Source organism: Phocoena phocoena, chromosome 13 (assembly GCF_963924675.1).
Source record: "Phocoena phocoena chromosome 13, mPhoPho1.1, whole genome shotgun sequence".
Classification (NCBI taxonomy): Eukaryota; Metazoa; Chordata; class Mammalia; order Artiodactyla; family Phocoenidae; genus Phocoena; species Phocoena phocoena.
In genome coordinates, this window is record NC_089231.1 from 7,740,332 (window position 1) to 7,758,899 (window position 18,568).

The 18,568-nt window shown below is 37.6% G+C and overlaps 1 protein-coding gene across 1 annotated transcript in view; it reads left to right on the top strand.

The window, feature by feature from the left end:
- Window positions 1–18,568, top strand: part of RTTN (rotatin) — a 138,450-nt gene that overhangs the window by 86,298 nt on the left and 33,584 nt on the right. Inside the window, exons 34-38 of the mRNA XM_065889552.1 lie at window positions 1,456–1,547; window positions 7,582–7,675; window positions 12,014–12,206; window positions 13,787–13,877; window positions 17,071–17,224. Of these exons, the coding sequence (XP_065745624.1) occupies window positions 1,456–1,547; window positions 7,582–7,675; window positions 12,014–12,206; window positions 13,787–13,877; window positions 17,071–17,224 (624 nt within the window). The remainder of the gene's footprint in view (window positions 1–1,455; window positions 1,548–7,581; window positions 7,676–12,013; window positions 12,207–13,786; window positions 13,878–17,070; window positions 17,225–18,568) is intronic.

An 18,568-nucleotide genomic window follows, 5' to 3' on the forward strand; every position in this document is an offset into this window, starting at 1 on the left:
TATTTATATTTTTAATAAAATGTAACATTTCTTAAACTGTTAAAAACCTATGTGTTTGTTACAAAATATTTGAAAAATAATGAAAAGTACACAGGAAAACATTCTCTAGTCCCATTACCCAGAGGTTGCCTTTGTTACCTTACAGTGTATTTTCTTCCAGTCTTCTTTCTCTGTATAGCTCTTGTTTGTTTTACATAATTGTGTTCATATCTTATGTACATTTTAGTATTTCCTCCTTTCACTAAACATTGCCTAAACATTTTTCTATTTTATAAATTCTTCATGGAAACCGTTTTTGACATCTTACTAATGTTTCATAAGTTATTTCATGCCCTTTAGTAAAGTTTTACAGTTTTTTCCTCTATTAATGTCTTAAATTTTTGGAAGGTTCTTCCCAGGCAAACAAGAATGAGACCTTTCCTACTAAATTTTCTAATTTGTTTTGCTAATATATTGACAAGCTATTTGTCTTTTGGAATGTTACTCATTTATCAAAATATATGCTGAAATCTTTTCATTTCTACTTGTTTGTAGATTCTCTTGGATTTCCTAAGTATAAGATCTTAGCACATATAAATGATAATTATGTCTCATAATAATAAATGATAATTTAATAGTAAGAATAAAAACAATTTTAAGATAAAAATAAATATAAAATAATAAAAATTTAAAAGTAATGTTAAAAAATCTTGACATAATTTCCCACAGAAAAGGTACAAGAATAGAACAAAGAATTCCCAAATGTTAACATTTTACTATATTTGCCCTCCTATACCATGTGTATGTATGTGCGTATAAGTGAAATATATTTATTTATATGCATATATACATATATATATTTTTTTTCTGAGCCATTTAAGAGTAAACTGCAAACATGAAGTTCCCTTACCCTGAAATACTTAAATGTAAATTTCTAGTTCACTTTTCTGCTCACTTCTTGGAGGCATTAAGAGGAGAATGACATTTAATGACGTTTTTGAACATTCTAAACAAATGTCCCTGTGAGGAAAGTGACCACTTTAATTGTTTGGATTTCTCTGTATCTGTGTTACTGGAAGCATGGCCCTTGAACCAGCAGCACTGACATCTGCTTCCAGCTTGTTAGAAATGCAGATTTACGCCACCCCCGACCTTGACTTGGGGAATGGAATCTCTGGGAATAGGATTCAGGAAACCACTTTAACAAGCCCTTTATGATTCTTCTGCACTTTGAAGTTTGGGAGCTGGTGCTCTTGCTAAATTGTGTTAGATTAAACTAAAGCGCAGTCAACTAATTGTTTTAAATTTTTTTGTGAAGCATGCTGTATACATAAATTAATTAAGAATAATAAAAATTAGGCACACTTCCTTCACACTTCTTTAGTTCTGGATTGGTTTCATGTAAGGAGTATTCTTTCTGTTAATCGTTACAGTGCCCAGAAGGCTATTCACTTGACAGTTTTCTTGTTGTCACAGGTTTAGATGACTCATTCAAGTTTTGGAGGGCTCCATCTCGGATGTCCAGTCAAGATCGAGATCCAAGTTCTCTCTCCACTTTGGAAACAATGGTACTTCCAAAGAACGCATAAGTGCTGCATTTTGAATTTCTGAAAAAATTTGAATTTACATAGTGGAGGGATAAGAATGGATGTGAAATATAAGGTTATGACCACAACAACTGTGATTTATTTAAAGTGCCGTCTGTAGCAGAACTAGTGTCTGTTTTGCTCAAATAAGTGCACTGAATATCCTTTTAGATGAATTTTCAACCTCTTTCCTACCTTTTTTGATAGAACCGGAAGTTCAAAAGTTTTAAAATGTTTATCAGTAGTAGTAGAAAAAGAGAACAAATCCCGTATGATTAGTAATGCTTGATTACCCTGAAAGTTTGCTTAAGGACAAGGCAGTTTGAAGAATGTTGATCCATTCAGATGATTCCAGTGTGGCACTAATGATTTTAAACACATTTCTAAATGTTTGCATCAAATAGAAGCTTGTCTTGATTATCTGAAATACCTGAAATTTATGTACACCTGCCTGCCTTTCTTCCTTTTTTTTTTTATTTATAAGGTGCTTTGTTCTAAAAAGTTTGAGACACTAATTATCTCTAAATAATGACATGCTAGGTTTCATTTGTTTTATAAGCATACAAAATCATTCTCAACTGGAAAGCATTGCAATGTATTTTTGGAACAATATACTGTGTTGTAGAACCTATTAGGAAGGCAGAGCCTCGACCCCACTGCTTCCAGGAGCAAAAATAATATGAGAATTAAATAATTAAACAGGCATTAATAAGATTCACCTCCTACAGTTTCTCAAGAGACTGGTACTTTTTGCTAAGTTTTAAGAGACTTTTTTTTTTTCCCTCTAGACTCAGAAGAGTTTATGTTTAGTGCTAAATTGAACCTTTATTTAGAAAAACAGAATAATTACTCCAGTTCCACTAGATGTCATGCTTTCTTTTGCAAGCTAGAAATAGTGTGTATCTTTGTCTCAATAAGAGAAATAATTATATGATTCAATGCTAAAGGGGATTGTATTAATTGGTTATTTAGTTCACAGAAGTACAGCGTTAATATGTGCTTAAAAATAATTCTTCTTAGGTTACCCTGTTTGTTTAAAGGGCTGTAGACTAACTTTGAAATCTTTGTACATTCTTCAGTTCTTTGCTTATAGTAGGTATGCAGTAAATAGTAATTGCTGTAAATAACTTTTGAGTTAGCTATTTTGTAGATATCAAGTTACATTTATTTTTTAATTAACTTTTGGCTGTGTTGGGTCTTTGTTGCTGCGCGCGGGCTTTCTCTAGTTGCGGCGAGTGGGAGCTACCCTTCGTTGCAGTGTGTGGGCTTCTCATTGCGGTGGCTTCTCTTGTTACGGAGCGCGGGCTTCAGTAGTTGTGGCACGCGGGCTCAGTAGTTGTGGCACGCGGGCTCAGTAGTTGTGGCACACGGGCTCTAGAGTGCAGGCTCAGTAGTTGTGGCACACGGGCTTAGTTGCTCCGTGGCATGTGGGATCTTCCTGGACCAGGGCTCAAACCCATGTCCCCTGCATTGGCAGGCGGATCCTTAACCACTGCACCACCAGGGAAGTCCCCAAGTTATATTTATTCTATACAAGGAAACTTACATACAAAAACAAAAGCAAATCAAACTTTTGCATTTCTCTATTTTATAATAATATATAAATCTTACAGATTAAGCTACTAGATTTTCCAAGAAACACTTTATAAATATGTCACTTATTATAATCATTATTAAAATAGAAGCACGTCTATTAATGCAAAAGTCTTTAACTTGTTTATGTTAGGTTATCACATAGACTTTTAGAAATACATACCAGTGAAATCTGTTTTTTTTTTTAAGAATTCATATATATAGTCTTATGTAAGATTTACCTTCTTGTAGTTCCTCAAAAGATTAGTATTACCTGTTAGAATTTTTACAGTCAACTTTTTTCTTTCTTTTTTGGTTTCCAAACAGAAGAGTTTTGGTATTGGTGAATTACTCACTGAATTGGTGACTTTTATTCACAAAAATTAATCTAATTACCCCAGTTCTACGAATTGTCATGTTTTCTTTACCATATGAGATATGCTATGTATCTTTTTTCCAGCAGGAGACAAATATGGAGAGTTTATTCCTTATACCATTACTTTAAATTTCTTTTTTTCTTTCTTTATTTTTGGCTGCATTGGGTCTTTGTTGCTGTGTGCGGGCTTTCCCTAGTTGCGGCGAGCGGGGGCTACTCTTTGTCATGGTGTGCAGGCTTCTCATTGCAGCGGCTTTTCTTGTTGCGGAGCATGAGCTCTAGGCTCACGGGCTTCAATAGTTGTGGTGCTTGGGCTCAGTAGTTGTGGCTTGCGGGCCCAGTAGTTGTGGCTCACGGGCTCTAGAGTGCAGGCTCAGTAGTTGTGGCACATGGGCATAGTTGCTCCGCAGCATGTGGGACCTTCCCGGACCAGGGATCAAACCTGTGTCCCCTGCATTGGCAGGCGGATTCTTAACCACTGCACCACCAGGGAAGCCCTTATACCAGTATTACTTTAAACCTAAACTGTCAGTACCCAGACCAACTAATACTTTCTCAGGTATAAGAAAATGTTGAAGTTACAAATTGAGGTGTCAGTTGAGTGGATGTAAATCTTGCTAATGAGTTTATCTTGTTATTAATATCATTATTTTGTATGTCTCCCAGAATTGAGAAAAGATACAATTTGTTGATTGGTTTGTCTTTCCACTTTGTCTTTCTGAGGAAAGCACTGTCTTTTGATATGGGTCGTATCATCCAGTGTGCTGTTGCTGGATCATTATCTTTTCTGCGTTGTTAATGCCACATTAGGGACTTTAATGGTGTTATCTAATGAATATTAGTTTAGTTGATTGTGACTTGTATGTTTTGTAAATTATAGGTAGAGTAAGGAGTGTCATTGTTACCTTGGGGGTGTTGCCCTGGTAAATAAATGCCTTTTCAGAGATGGCTTCCCTCAACTCAGTGTATCCTTCCCCAGGGGAGGGGTCAGGTATCAGTTGTTTTTCCTCCTGAGATCACATTTCTACTTGTCAGAAATACCCAAACTAGATAGGCGTATACGCCCTAGGACAAACCAGTTTGTAGCAACAGCTTTAAGAACAAAATTTGATCTTTTCTGCTGCTCTTGAGCAGAATTATGTCTGTATTTTTTAAAATCTGTTTTATCAGTTATCAAAAAAGAGGAAATGTGGGTCATTTGCTTTTGAGCTTTTCTTTGTGAAATATGTGATTCTTTCAAACTTCCTTGAGCACTAATTTAAGGAAAACTGATTTTACTTTAAGTTTATTTAAACATTTATAGAGAAATTTTCCTCATGGGTCCTCTTAGTCTTTAAAAAATTGATAATCATTTTACTGTTTTACAGAAGAAGAGATTAAGGCATGGAATGAATAAGTGTCTTGTGTAAGGTTCCAGCGCTGCTAACTGGTGGAGCGTTATTTGAATCCAGAATTGTGTTTGGCTCTAGGGCCCAGGTCGTTGGCCATGATGTTTTGCTCCTTCACTACAGAGCGAGATGTGATCAGTCCCGAAATAGATGTTACAGTCAGGGTGCAGTGAGCTTAGATTAGAAGGAATGATGAAATAGGGAGTGATTTTGTGTAAGAAGTGGCAATTGAAATGGGCTTTAAAGGATCAATCCCTTTTTTGTATTATGTACACATTTGCAAGGAACTAAAAAGATACTAAAATATGTCTTAGAATTCAGTACCCACTTCTGAGGTTTGAAAGTCTACTTGAGAACATAAAGCATAATTAGGAAATAGCTGAATGCCAACCTGTGTGGTACTGAATGCCTTAGATATTCAGAAGATGCAAGATGGGGTTGTTTTGAGGGTGGGAAGAAGGCTGAAGTTTGATTCCTGATGTAACCAGGTGGGGTTAGCCAGGAGAGCCAAGTCCGGTTTTGGATTTGAAGAGATAAGAGATAACAGCTGTAAAGATATAAAGACATTTCAGCAAAGTAAAATGTCAGGAAGCATTACAAAGGACATTAGAGAAAGATGAATTACATTTATTTGGTGGTAGTTAAAAGTTATTTTATAGAACAGGATGACAATACATTTATGTATTGATGTGTATTATTAAATATAATCAAATGAGTGTCCATTGAAGATTATTTTCAAGCAAACAGGATTTGAGCATAGTAGTAGAACAAGTCATCTTAATACTTTTTTACCTTTATTTATTAAAATAGTAATATGTTAATATAGCAAATTTAAAAAATATAGATAGGCTAGTGGAAATATAAATCACCCCTAATCAATTTTTAAAACACAGTATATTGCTATAGAAAGAAGTTCTTGTGTTTTCTCAGCCATATGGGGTAAGTTATAATGCAGCCATTAGATGCTTTCTAAAACCATATTTTCAAACTTTGTGTGTCCCTTCCTTGGACTATACAGAGGACGATCATGGTGTTTAATGCCTGACCTTGGTCACGAATGGCAGCTTAGCGTTCTCATGAGCCAGGTATTTAGCGGCCCTCAGAAGCTCTTTTCCTGCAGTGAATGCTATCTCTGTTTTCATCAGTAGTGGGGACTGCTTGAGTGTTTGCCAACTGAAAGGGTGTTCAGTGAAAAGATAAAGGATTCCGGCATCCTTGTCCTCTTAAATTTTCTTGTGTAACCGAGGGAGCTTGTGGCAGGAGCCAGGCTCGTTCATCAGCTCCTGCACGGTTGTGATGTCAGTCTCCGTGTGTGCTTGTTGCTTCACACGCTAAAAGTTATCTGGATGTCTATTGACAGGAACTGTTTTTTTTTTTTAAACACATCTCTTATAACCAATTGTAGGTAAATATAATTTTTAAAATGTCTTTAGGTTTTTTTCCCTGTTATGTAGATCTAATGTTATATCAAATAAGGCATTTTATACATGCTTATTTATGAGTGATTTCTTTAGACTGAGATTTATCCAGCCTTCATTTTTAGATGACTTCACGTGCTTAGCTTGCTTTTTTGGCTACAGCTTCTGTCACTTATTTCTTATTACTGTAATGTCATATTTGAAGTGGTGGAGGCGATTGAGGTCCTAAGTTGAAAGAGGGATTTTTTAAAACTGTATGTTAATTTCGTGTGCCATTTTTTTCAAATTTATATTCTCTTTACTGTCAGAAACTGCAAATGAAAATAACCTTGGGTTTTGTTTTCATCCTGTTATATCAAGTCTAAGGTACCTACTTTAAGCGTTAGAATAGATATGTAATCAATACGCAAATATCGTGAGCTGTACAGTATCTGGGTTTGTGGTAGGGTTGATTCATAAGTTCTTTTGACAGCTTACCTGTGTACATGCACGGGCCTGGAGCTTATCCAAGTATGGAAAGTTCATGCTGTCTCAGAGAAAAGAAAATTGATGGGAAGATACAGTATTTTCCACATATGAGTTACTTGACATCAGTTTGGGCTTTTTCAGTTTTAAGGCTTTTACAGCCTGCTCATTGGTAAACCTGTGTGTGAAATTGTGTTTGTTTTCTACAGAATTTCTGTTACGTCTAATGTTTCCAAAAAATGTATTCTGAAGAACAATGTCAGATATTGCCTAATTTTTAAAAACAGTTCATTTGTGACATGGGGAGAGGTAGAGAACAATCTTTTAATACTTCTGCTGATTCTTTTAGAGGCACTATTACAATTTGTGTGTGCCATTTGAAACTTTAAAAAACCCCTTTATTATGAATTAAGAAGTGCAAAATATCTCGAAGGACACAAAAAATTATAAAGTAGTTTTTTTTTTAGCCTTTCAACATTTGAGCGTAAGTGGGAAGAGGCTTTATCAGGACCTTAAACTCTAGATGGGCTTCAGATCAAAACTGTGCTCCTTTGAGTTACTGATTTGTATAAACTGTAACAGGTCCTATAAGAAGAAGTAGAAAATGCCATTCAAAACACTGTTTTAACTCTTGAGATATGGAGTATTTTCCAGTTATGCGAACTAGTGTATTTTTGTAATATACCTTTTTGTTCAAGGATATCTTGTATATATGTTGCTCGTGTTTCATTTTCCAATTAGTAATGTTAACGAGTGACTGTTCCGAGTATAGAATGATTTTCTTTACTGATCCCCAGGTGGCAGCTTCGTCGGCAAGTGCTGAATTTCAGCCGCTAGTGCCCTGCACGGCGCCTCTCCCTGAAGCCTCACATGACCAGTTTGTGGCTCAAGGTATCCTTTTAGGAAGACATTCTACTTTCAAAAATAAAAATGATAAGTTGGTCCAGGCAGATATGTTGAAAGTAAATGTTTAGATAAGAACCAAATTAAATAAGTCACAGAATAAACTGTCTAGATAAGAACAAAACGAAATATCACAGAACATGATAGAATAAATATATCAGAAATTAACAAAACAAATACTCTTAACTAATAAATGGGAATTTGGCCATCAAATAAACAGTCTGATTGCCATATCGTTTCCTATTAGGTAAGAATAGATATTTGGTGTTTGAATCGAGGAACTAATGAATATTAATTAGCTTCATTTTTTTCCCCTTTTGGGAAAACACCTCAATTTACCACAGTAATCCACTTGAAAGCGATGAGAATGGGGTCGTAAGTATTTTGCAAAGCCTATGCTTTCATTTGAAAGCACACAAAGTGTTTTGAGTCTTTATTTTGTTAGAAATGTGTGATGAGTAGCCTAGGATTAATTTTTATTAATGACAATATATCGATTTTACTCTTTGTGTTAGGCACTGCCTCCAACTCTATTATGCTTTACGCTTTATATATTTATATAGATTACAACCTAACTTTTGTTTCTTCTAAGACGGTAGATAGACCTTTTATTCGGTAGCATTAAATTCCTAACCTATATGGAATATACTACCTAAAAAAAAGGTAATTTTAAACACTGAAATATAAGCATGTGCAGAGAAAATGCTTTCTAAAACTTTAGAGATACTAGCTTAAGGAAGACTTTACTCTGAATTTTCATTACAGTGTTTGTTCCATAACTTCCTAAACAATGTCTCGTTTTGGTTTTTAGTAATTTATGTTAACAATATACAAAAGAGTTTAATTATAGAAAGTACTCATTTGATCCTCTTAAGAACAAAAGGAGCAAACTCAGGTTGTTTTAAGTAGCTAAGGACACAGAGCATGAAATGAAATTTGATAATGAATTTCATGAATATTTATTTCTAAGAGTGTGTTATGTTACTATTTTTAAAACAGCTTTATTGAGGTATAATTCACATTCATACAGTTCACCCATTTTAAGTGTACAATTCATGGTTTTTTAATATATTCACAGAGTTGTGCAATCATTACCACAGTCAGTTTTAGAACATTTTCATCACCCCAAAAAGAAACCTTGTTCCCATGAGCAATCACTCCTGATCTCCCCCATTCTCCCCAGCCTGAGGCAATCACTAATCTACTTTCCCTCTTTATAGATTTGCCTGTTTTGGAATTTCATAAAAATGGAATCATACGATATGTGTTCTTTTGTGTCTGGCTTCTTTCACTCAGCATAATATTTTTAAGATTCATCCGTGTCGTAGTCTGTATCAGTGATTCAATTTTTATTACTGAATGATATTCCACTATGTGGATATACTATATGGATATATATGGATATACTGCATTTCATTTACGCATTCATCAGTTGAAGGACATTTGGATTTTTTCCACTTTTTGGCTTTTATGAATAATAATGCTGCAAACAGTCATACAGGTTTTTCTGTGAACATACAGTTGTGCGGTTTTTGTTTGTTTTTTGATTTCATTATTCTTGACTTGGATTTATTTTCAAGGATTGTGCTTAGAATATATATTCATGCACAGTGTTTTTTTTTTTTTTGCGGTACGTGGACCTCTCACTGTTGTGGCCTCTCCCGTTGCGGAGCACAGGCTCCGGACGCGCAGGCTCAGCGGCCATGGCTCATAGGCCCAGCCACTCCGCGGCATGTGGGATCTTCCCGGACCGGGACACGAACCCGTATCCCCTGCATCGGCAGGCGGACTCTCAACCACTGCACCACCAGGGAAGCCCCCCATGCACAGTTTTACTGTTTGCCAATTACTTCAGTGTATGTATTTGACAAAACAGTATTTTACTCCTTTTTGTTGAATCTGTCAACGAATCTTTGAATAGTACTGGAAAGCATTAAATATCTTTTGTCAGTGAGCCTTAAGACTAAAGCAATTTTGTTGTTACATATCTTTCTAAATTCCATCTCTTTAAAATAGTTAGTGTTAAGATAAAATTTTTTTAGTGATAATGAGATTATAGTTCCCTCAGCTGGAATTCTCAGTGAAGGATTTCTCCATGAAGCTGGTTAGTCCTTTTATTTCTTGTTCTGTTAATTCTTGATTAACCAGGGAATTACTGTGCCCCAAAGTGGTTTAGAGCAGGATGACAAGAACTTTCCCTATCATGTACATTAGGGCCACTTTAGATGTCCAACTTCTCATTCCTAAGTTTAGCTTCTAACTTTTGTAAAAGAAAAATCCTTTTATCTTTTAAGAAAGGCTTTAACAGAGTCTCATGATCTATAAGCGTACATTTGATCTACAAAGTTGAAAAGAATCATTACAAAATAAAAATGTTAGTATATTTGAGTATTACAAATATAAATAACTGAGATAGTTCTCTCCAGATAAAATACTAAATTTTTAAAAAATATATTGAATGATTTTGAATTTCTTAAATGTTAAGCCCCTCCTATTTTATTGGTATTCTTTTCTTCTGTATGCTGCTCTAGAAGTCCTGAAGACATGTAGTACATCTTCTGTGAATATATAAAATTTTCCCTTAAAAGCAGTTGAACTATTTCTGTGGAATTCCCTAAATTTAATTTTCCCAATTTAGTTTAAAATATCAAATCTGTCTTGACAGTAAATAGTTCCAAAGTGCCTCCTCCAAGGAATTAGTTAATTACAAAGGAAAATATTATAACTTTATAATGGAGAAACCTAGTAGACACCACCTTAATCCATCAAATGGTCAAAGTTAACACCACCCATAATGGGCCTAATAGGAATCATGTTTCTCCTGATATAATGTCCTGAACATCTAATTATGAGGGAACATCAAACATCAGACACTCTACAAGGGAACTAGCTTGTGTTCTTCACAAAATGTCTGGGTCCTGAAAAACAAAGCAAGACTGAGGAACCCTTCCAGTTCAAAACCCAGAGACATGAGAACTAAAGGAAAAGCAGATCTCAAATTGGATCCAAACAAGAAAAAGAACTTTTTCCTTTTGCTGTAAAGGATGTTGGTGGGACAGTGCAAAATTTGGAAAAGGTCTATGATTAGATAGTACCACTGCATCAATGTTAATTTCCTGGTTTTGATAATTGTACTGTGGTTATAAAAGACAAAGTCCTGTTTTTAGGAAGTTAACTTAGGATTAAAGGGGCATTTGTGTGTAGCTCACAGTTCATAAGAAGGTAGGTAGGTAGGTAGATAAAATGTGGTAAAATACTAATATTTAGAGATCTGGGTGAAGGTATATTGGGAATTTTTGTACTCTTGTACTTTTCCGTAAGTTTGATTTATTCAAAATATAATATTTCTTTTAAAAAGAAATAAGAAGGGGCTTCCCTGGTGGCGCAGTGGTTGAGAGTCCGCCTGCTGATGCGGGGGACCCGGGTTCGTGCCCCGGTGCGGGAAGATCCCACATGCCGCAGGAGCGGCTGGGCCCGTGAGCCATGGCCGCTGAGCCTGCGTGTCCGGAGCCTGTGCTCCACAGCGGGAGGGACCACAGCAGTGAAAGACCCGCGTACCGCAAAAAAAAAAAAAAAAAGAAATAAGAAACGAAGGTCCTGAGGGAATCTTGAGGCAGGTTAAGCTTTCTTGTTAGCAGTACCCTGCTGAGTCTTCTAGGAAAGTTCCCTCATATCTTCAATTCTAAGATCCAGAATCTCTGAAAATGGAAAGTTTTCTCAGATCACAGGTGACAGGAAAACTTGCCCTTACCTGCATATAGTTGGCTGCAAAATCTGACCAATTCTAGTTTGAGGTTGTATTTGCTTATGTATTCATCCTGCTTGCTGTGATTACGTGTCTGCTACATTGCAGAAACATTTCTATCCTTATGGGCTGATGCCCAAGATTCCATTGGAAGTGTTAATTAATATATGGTACATGTACCTTATTACTTTTCTAAAATCTAAAAATATTTTGAATTCTGAAACACTTCTGACCCCCAGAGTTTCAAAAAAAAGGATTGTGGAGCATCTGTTTGTTCCTCAGTGTCTGAATGCTTGGGACACAAAACCATGCCCTGCCCTTCTTGTCTTGGCTAGTACACTGTCACCCAAGGTACACACACACACACACACACACACACACACACACACACACACACTCACACTCTGGAGGAGTTGGACGTCTGACTCCCTGGCCTCGGGGTTGAGCAGTTAAGGGAATTTCCCAGCCATCTCTCTTTGGCGATTTTAGGAACTTCCTCTGATTATCAAAACTTGTGAATATTGTACATAGCCACAAGGTAAACAAAATGGTGATAATTTTCACACTTATTTCAATAATAGGTCAGCATGAAACTGCATCTCCACGGCTTCCTCATGATTCATCCCTTTCTGCTCCTCTGCCCAGACAGTGTGTTTTTGTCACTCCGCCTCTTCTTTCCGCGATGTGCAGCCTCCTAGACAGCCTCTTGGCAACGACTCCAGGCGACACTGCAAATGCTTTTCGACAAGCTCGTCTCATAGAGCTTCTTTGTAGGTAAGAGATAAATACTCCCAGAGAGGCGTGTAGACTGCAGGTTTTTGCTTTTGCCAGAACTGTCTCGACAGTTTTTATTTTAGATATGTTAAAGCACTTGGATGGGTTTGTTATGTTGACTATTAAGCTTCCCCAGCTCCCCGTCCTGATTTTTTTTAAACTCCGAAGTTCTGAAACCTTATTTGTCCTCTGCCACATTCAGGGAACATGATGCAAGTCTCCTTGGTCATTCAGAATGGAAGAAGGAGTTTTGGGGTTCATCTCCCTAGCAGTCATATCAGAATAATGTCCTTGGTTTGAAAAGTCATTTTTAAAGTTCATTTGGAGTTACTTAGTTATGGGAGCCTGAGAGTTTTATCAGAAAGTAGTCTGATAAAATTTAGGGAAATCATGATTTGGTTCTTTCATTTACCTAATATTAATCAGTGTCTGACATAGCTTTTTCTGATTTTCTGATTGGCTATATGGTATAGTTAAAAAGGCCAAGGATATTGAATTCAGTCTGACTTAAGTCCTAATTAGAGTTCATTCTCTCACTCGTGTTGCAGCCTTGGGAAAGTAACTTTAATCTCTGAAGTGTCATTAATAAACACCTAGTTAATGGGGTTACTGTTAGGATTAAAAGTGATGTTGTCTAGGATACTCTCTTAAGTGTTCCTTTTCTCCTCACATATGTTTATTCTAGCCAAGTGTACCTACCTCCTGTTCACCACATATTCATTTGCATTTCTCTGTCTCTGCCCTTTGAACATTCACTGTCTGAAATGTCTTCCTCCTCTTTGCCAAATCACAATGCTTTCGCTTTCTTTCTGGGATAAGAACAGTCTAAAAAGAAAGAAGTCTGCCTTGCTTCCCTTCACTCAGTTGTGATTACTCCTTTACTCTGCCCTTATAATAAGCAGCAGGGTGTGAGTTTGTTCTGTTTACATTCATTTGTCATCTTTTCTACTTTGATGCCTACTAGAGTTGAAAAAAGAAAACTGCTAGTTGATTGTCTTTCCTTCTTGAATGTTTCCTGCCTCAAAAAGGGTCAGAATGGGGCTTTAGGAATATTCTTGCTTCTCCAGAGTCAGTTAAGAGTCTGTTGTGACACTGAGGGCACAGAGGTATTAAAGACTCTTTCTTGGCAAAGGCTTATATTTCGATCCCTCTTCTTCATTTCTGATTTAATTTTTTTTTCCTGTTTGTTTTTCATTATTTTATTTTTTACTTTCTAAATCAGAACTTATTTCCTGGCAAATGTTTTTCCTGTTTTAAATAGGCACGTAACCACCAAGGTCTTGCTCTTGTTTCTTTTCCTTCTGAAAGGGCTTTATGATATTTTATTCTGCTTTTAATAGGTTTCATTAGATATTTTTCTTAGAATTCCTTGTTTCCCACATTTATCTGATGAGATCTTTTCCTGTGTTCTGAAATACTGTAGGGTAACTTTTTATAAACAATTATTTCCGTTATTTTATAAAAATCCTTTTTCTTGAATTCTGTTCATGGTTATATCCGAACTTTAAATTCTCACGAATTAGTCTTCAGGAATAAGCATACTGATCATCTGAAGGGTGTTCCTTCTCTGTCCTTCACAGCATCGCAGATGCCACCCTCATAGAGACAAGCGTCCAGGAGCTCCAGGCCCTGCTGCCCGCGTCACCTCCTGTTGAACACACTCAGGCTCAGGTAGGCGCCTGCGTCTGCATGTGCGTTCGTTTACCCTTAAATGCCAGAAACGTAAATTCTGCTGATATACTAACCACAGGAGAAGGTTGAAAATCTCTCAGGATATACGTGGTATGACGAGGTTATTTGAAATAGGTTACTTAATAGATGGTAGAAAAGAGCAGTGGGATTTGAAGACCTAGATTGTATTCCTGGTTCCATCATTAACCAGCTAGAAATGTTTAATCAAGGATCCGGGTATCTTTGAGCACTGTATTAGAAAAAGGGGATGTTGTGTAGCCCACCCTCCCCTTCTGTGATTTTAGGCTGTCTCTGTCATCCACCTAAATTGAAGTTGTGAAATACTTAGTGACTAAATTCTGTGTATATTCAAAACTCAATCTAATAATAAATTTATGTTTGTTCCTTCACAGATATTTAGTGTAGTTGCTGCTAATAGAAACGTTACCGTAAAATCAGATTTTGTAAGAAGGGCTACACGATTTATTTGGGGTGAGAGGTAATTACAGGTGGACGAGCAGTCTCTGTTGCTGCGTGCTGTCTCCTTTGAGCTTTCTGAATATGGTGGACCCCGGGACAAGGTTGGGTAACACTGTGTCTCATCTTCCAAACACTGTCCCATTGCAGTGTTTTCATTTGTCAGTGTGCTTATTTGCATAATGGCCATCGCCTCCATTTTTCTGTCCATCCAGCAAATCTTTATTAAGGGCCTACTGCGCACCAGGATCTTCCCTAAATGAATAAAGCAAAGACCCTTTCCCTCAAGTTGGGAGAGTAGATAGTGAGCAACTACATATGTGCCTGATGATGTCTTAGATGTCGAAGAAGAAAAACTAAAGCAGGGACAGGAAGTGAGGTCAGAGTGGGGGGGGGCAGGGCTTTTCCGCATAGGGTGGTCAGGGAGGGGCTTTCAGACAGTGACGTGTGGCCTGAACTTAGTGAGGAAGCTGGTCCTATGGGACATAGCAGGGCCCCTGAGGGCTGGCCTATTCAAGAAGCAGAAAGCAGTGGCCAGAGCAGAATCTGCGAGGCAGAGATGGGGCTAGAGGGTTCAGGGCTCCATGAAGGCAGGGCCTTCCTGTTTCATGCCATTGTGTCCTGAGTGTCGGGCACAGTGCCCTTCCCATGGCAGGTGCTCATTCAGTCCCTGTGGAATGAATGAATAATAACAGTAACAAACCTTCATGTGTGCTTGTTTGTGTGAATTTATGTAATCCTCACATCAATCACATGAAGTACCGTTAGCGGCCCTGTATTATAAAGGAAGTGACTGGAGCCCAGAGATGAGTAACTTGCCCAGGGTCACTCACACAGTAAGGGGCAGAGCCAAGATTCCAGCCCACGCAGGCTGGTTCTAGAAGCCACGCTCTTACTGTTGCACTACCTGGCCTTATGTAGACTAAATGTTCTTGCCTTTTTGTCCTTATATAAGATCATTCATTCCAGAAAAATTTTGGAGCATATGTTTTGCCACATTGTGTTGTAGGTGCTAGTGACGCATCTGTGAACAAAGCAGACACATACCCCTGCCCACATGAAGTCTGCGTCCTCGGTACAGGAGACAGACAGTAAACACTAAATAAAATTTAACTGTTTTATCGGATGGTGACGATGGTGTGGAAAAAATAAATGAGGATGGGTAAAGGGGAGACAGGTTGATGTTTTTCTTGTGTGGTGGTCAGAGAAGGCCTCCTGGAGGTGAGATGTGAGCAGATGCCTCGGAGGTGAGGAAACACGCCGTGGGTCGTGGGCAGAGTGTGTGGGCAGGACTCTGCACGGCGAGCCTGCAGGCAGCCAAGGTACAAGGGTTCTGAAGCATGGGGTCGGTTGGTTGGTCTATTTATTTGAAGAAGGAGTTTCAAACATAAAAAAAGAGTTACTTTGTGAACTACCATATCAATAGCTGATTACATCTTCAGTACGGTAATTTACAAAAGAATCTTTGACAGCTCAGTTGTTCTCTCTCTCTAATGCTTCCTCACCTCCCATGGTTTATCTATTTATGGTTACACCATACCTGGAGAGGGCAGACTCGCTGTAACTTCAGTAGTGTAGTCTATGAAGGGATCAAAAAATACTTCACAGCAATAAGGAAATTAAATTTCACAAACTGCTTGCGTTCTACCCAACAGGAAAAGCGTAGCACCACCTATACTTTTATGTAAAATATATCTGCAGATTAGATAAAGGGAGTACGTTTCATCAAGAGCAGTAGGACAGAAGAACTATTTGGAAATAGTCTGAGGCCATTTACCATAGAGGCACTATGCCTCCACAAACGCCCAATGGTCCCTGCTCTCACAACAGCAGCTGAATAAGGTGGGAGGAAAAACTGTGAGAGTGTGTGTGTGTGTGTGTGTGTGTGTGTGTGCGTGTGTGTGTGTGTGCGTGTGTGTGTGTGTGCGTGCGCACACGTGTGTACAGAACGAGACAGAGGCTTCAGAATATCTCTGTAAAGTTCATTTATATGGGCTGTCTCATTGCCTGGGGATAGTGGACAAATGAGCCCTCACAGTTTATTCTTAAATTATTACATATCCAGAGAATTTTTTTAAAGTACTTTTGCCAGTTAATACTTCTTATGGTATTAGTATGTATCAAGCAACATTCCAGAGATGTTTTTATTGGTAATTTGGGGGAAGATTTAATTTTTCTTTTGTAACTAAGAATAGTATTTTTATGCTGAAGGATAGTTGAGGCCAAACATTGGACATGTTTGCATTTTATTTGTAGCAATAACTAGGCTATTAAGCTGGCTTTTCCCACCCCTCAGTTGTACACTTTAAAGAGTATTTTATAATCTTTCTTTACAAAATTATAGATTTTATGATTTTGGACTGCCATTTTTGCTTCTTCCAGAGTATTGATTCTACAATTTAGCTACTTGAAAAATATGAAGACTTTCTTTCTCTAAATAGAATTCAGAATTTGGTTTTGGAAATACTGCTTTGTTTGGTATTATTATAATTGACAGTGTTAAGGTGGCCATTAATGACAAGCTTATGAGAAAAATAATGCTTTCTGTGTATTCATTGTAGTCTTTAAATTATGATGAATATTTTATTACTTTTTTATTAACTTATGTTACAAAGAAGTGACTTCTTGTAATGCATAGAGAACTAAAATACTTTATCACTGAGATGGGCTTTTCATATGACATGCTTTGTCTTACTTTATATCCTTTTTCGAATAGGTATCCTTTCTCCTAGAGTACCTGTCCTCTTTGTCCAGGCTTCTTCAGTCATGTTTATTGGTAGATCCTGACCTTGTGATTCAGGATGAGCTTCTGAAACCTCTTATCACAAACATCATCAGAGTTCTCACCATATGCACCAAAGATATATCAGGTAAGCTTTATTATTTTAGTTTAGGATGAAAGTAAATAATACTGAGGAAGAATATCTTACCTTGCACCAGGTATTCAGATCAAGGTCACATTTTGGGTTGTTCTTTGCCAGTATTTTGGAAGCCTTTTATAATGTGTTTTATAGTTTGGATATTTTAAGTGGTTCCAGGAGACCATTTGAGGCAATTATGTAGTATAATAAAGGACCATTCCCTGTGCTGTCATTTTAAATGAGGGTAAAGTTCTTTATGAAATGTTAGAAAGTGCACTAAGTATTAGATAGTAATTATTCTTATAGTCTATGGCTAAATAATAAGTTTAAGCAAGTCTAGAATACAGTATCAGAAATTTCCTAAGGTCTGGAATTTTTTTTTTATTTTTTGGCTGTGTTGGGCCTTTGTTGCTGTGCGCGGGCTTTCTCTAGTTGCAGCGAGCGGGAGCTACTCTGCGTTGCGGTGCGCGGGCTTCGCATTGCAGTGGCTTCTCTTGTTGCAGAGCACGGGCTCTGGGCCTGTGGGCTTCAGTAGTTGCAGCACGCGGGCTCAGTAGTTGTGGTGCGTGGGCTCAGTAGTTGCGGCGTGCGGGCTCTAGGGCACACGGGCTTCAGTAGTTGTGGCACACGGGCTCAGTAGTTGTGGCTCATGGGCTCTAGAGCACAGGCTCAGTAGTGGCACACGGGCTTAGTTGCTCCACGGCATGTGGGATCTTCCCAGACCAGGACTCGAACCCGTGTCCCCTGCATTAGCAGGTGGATTCTTAACCACTGTACCACAAGGGAAGTCCTGGAATTCTTAAAAAAACATACTTTGATGAAACGTTGAACATAGAGCTTAGTAGCGGAGAAAATTAAAACAACAAGGTTCGTTGTCAAAATTAAGATATGATAATTGTTTAAAATAGTTTATAATGAAGTAATAGATCATGTGATAATTCTCTTTGCCCATCAATTCATTCTTATTTAGTCCTTTGAATTTATGGATTTGCAAGGTTTAGGTCTGGTAAGTGAAGTGGTTTATGATGCCCAGCAAAGCTGGTCCTCAGTGTCTCATCAGTACTAAGTTATCCCAGTGCTAGAGCAGCAGTAATTACTTACGTGGAAATTTTACAAGTGGCAGTGATGTCCTGACTAAGCTAATTAGGTTACACCATGCGTTCTCTACAAGGGTGATGTCTCCCTACAAGGAGCAAAAAGTGATTCTTGAGGGAAAGGGATGGGGGAGAAAAATCTTAGCTGTTAGAGTGGTTTGTGGCCCTCAAAAGCTCAACTCTGCTCAATAAAATCTTATTCCTTAGTATTTAGTTTCTCTTGTTAGGTATCAGTTGAGAAGCTTTGACCTTGAGCTCA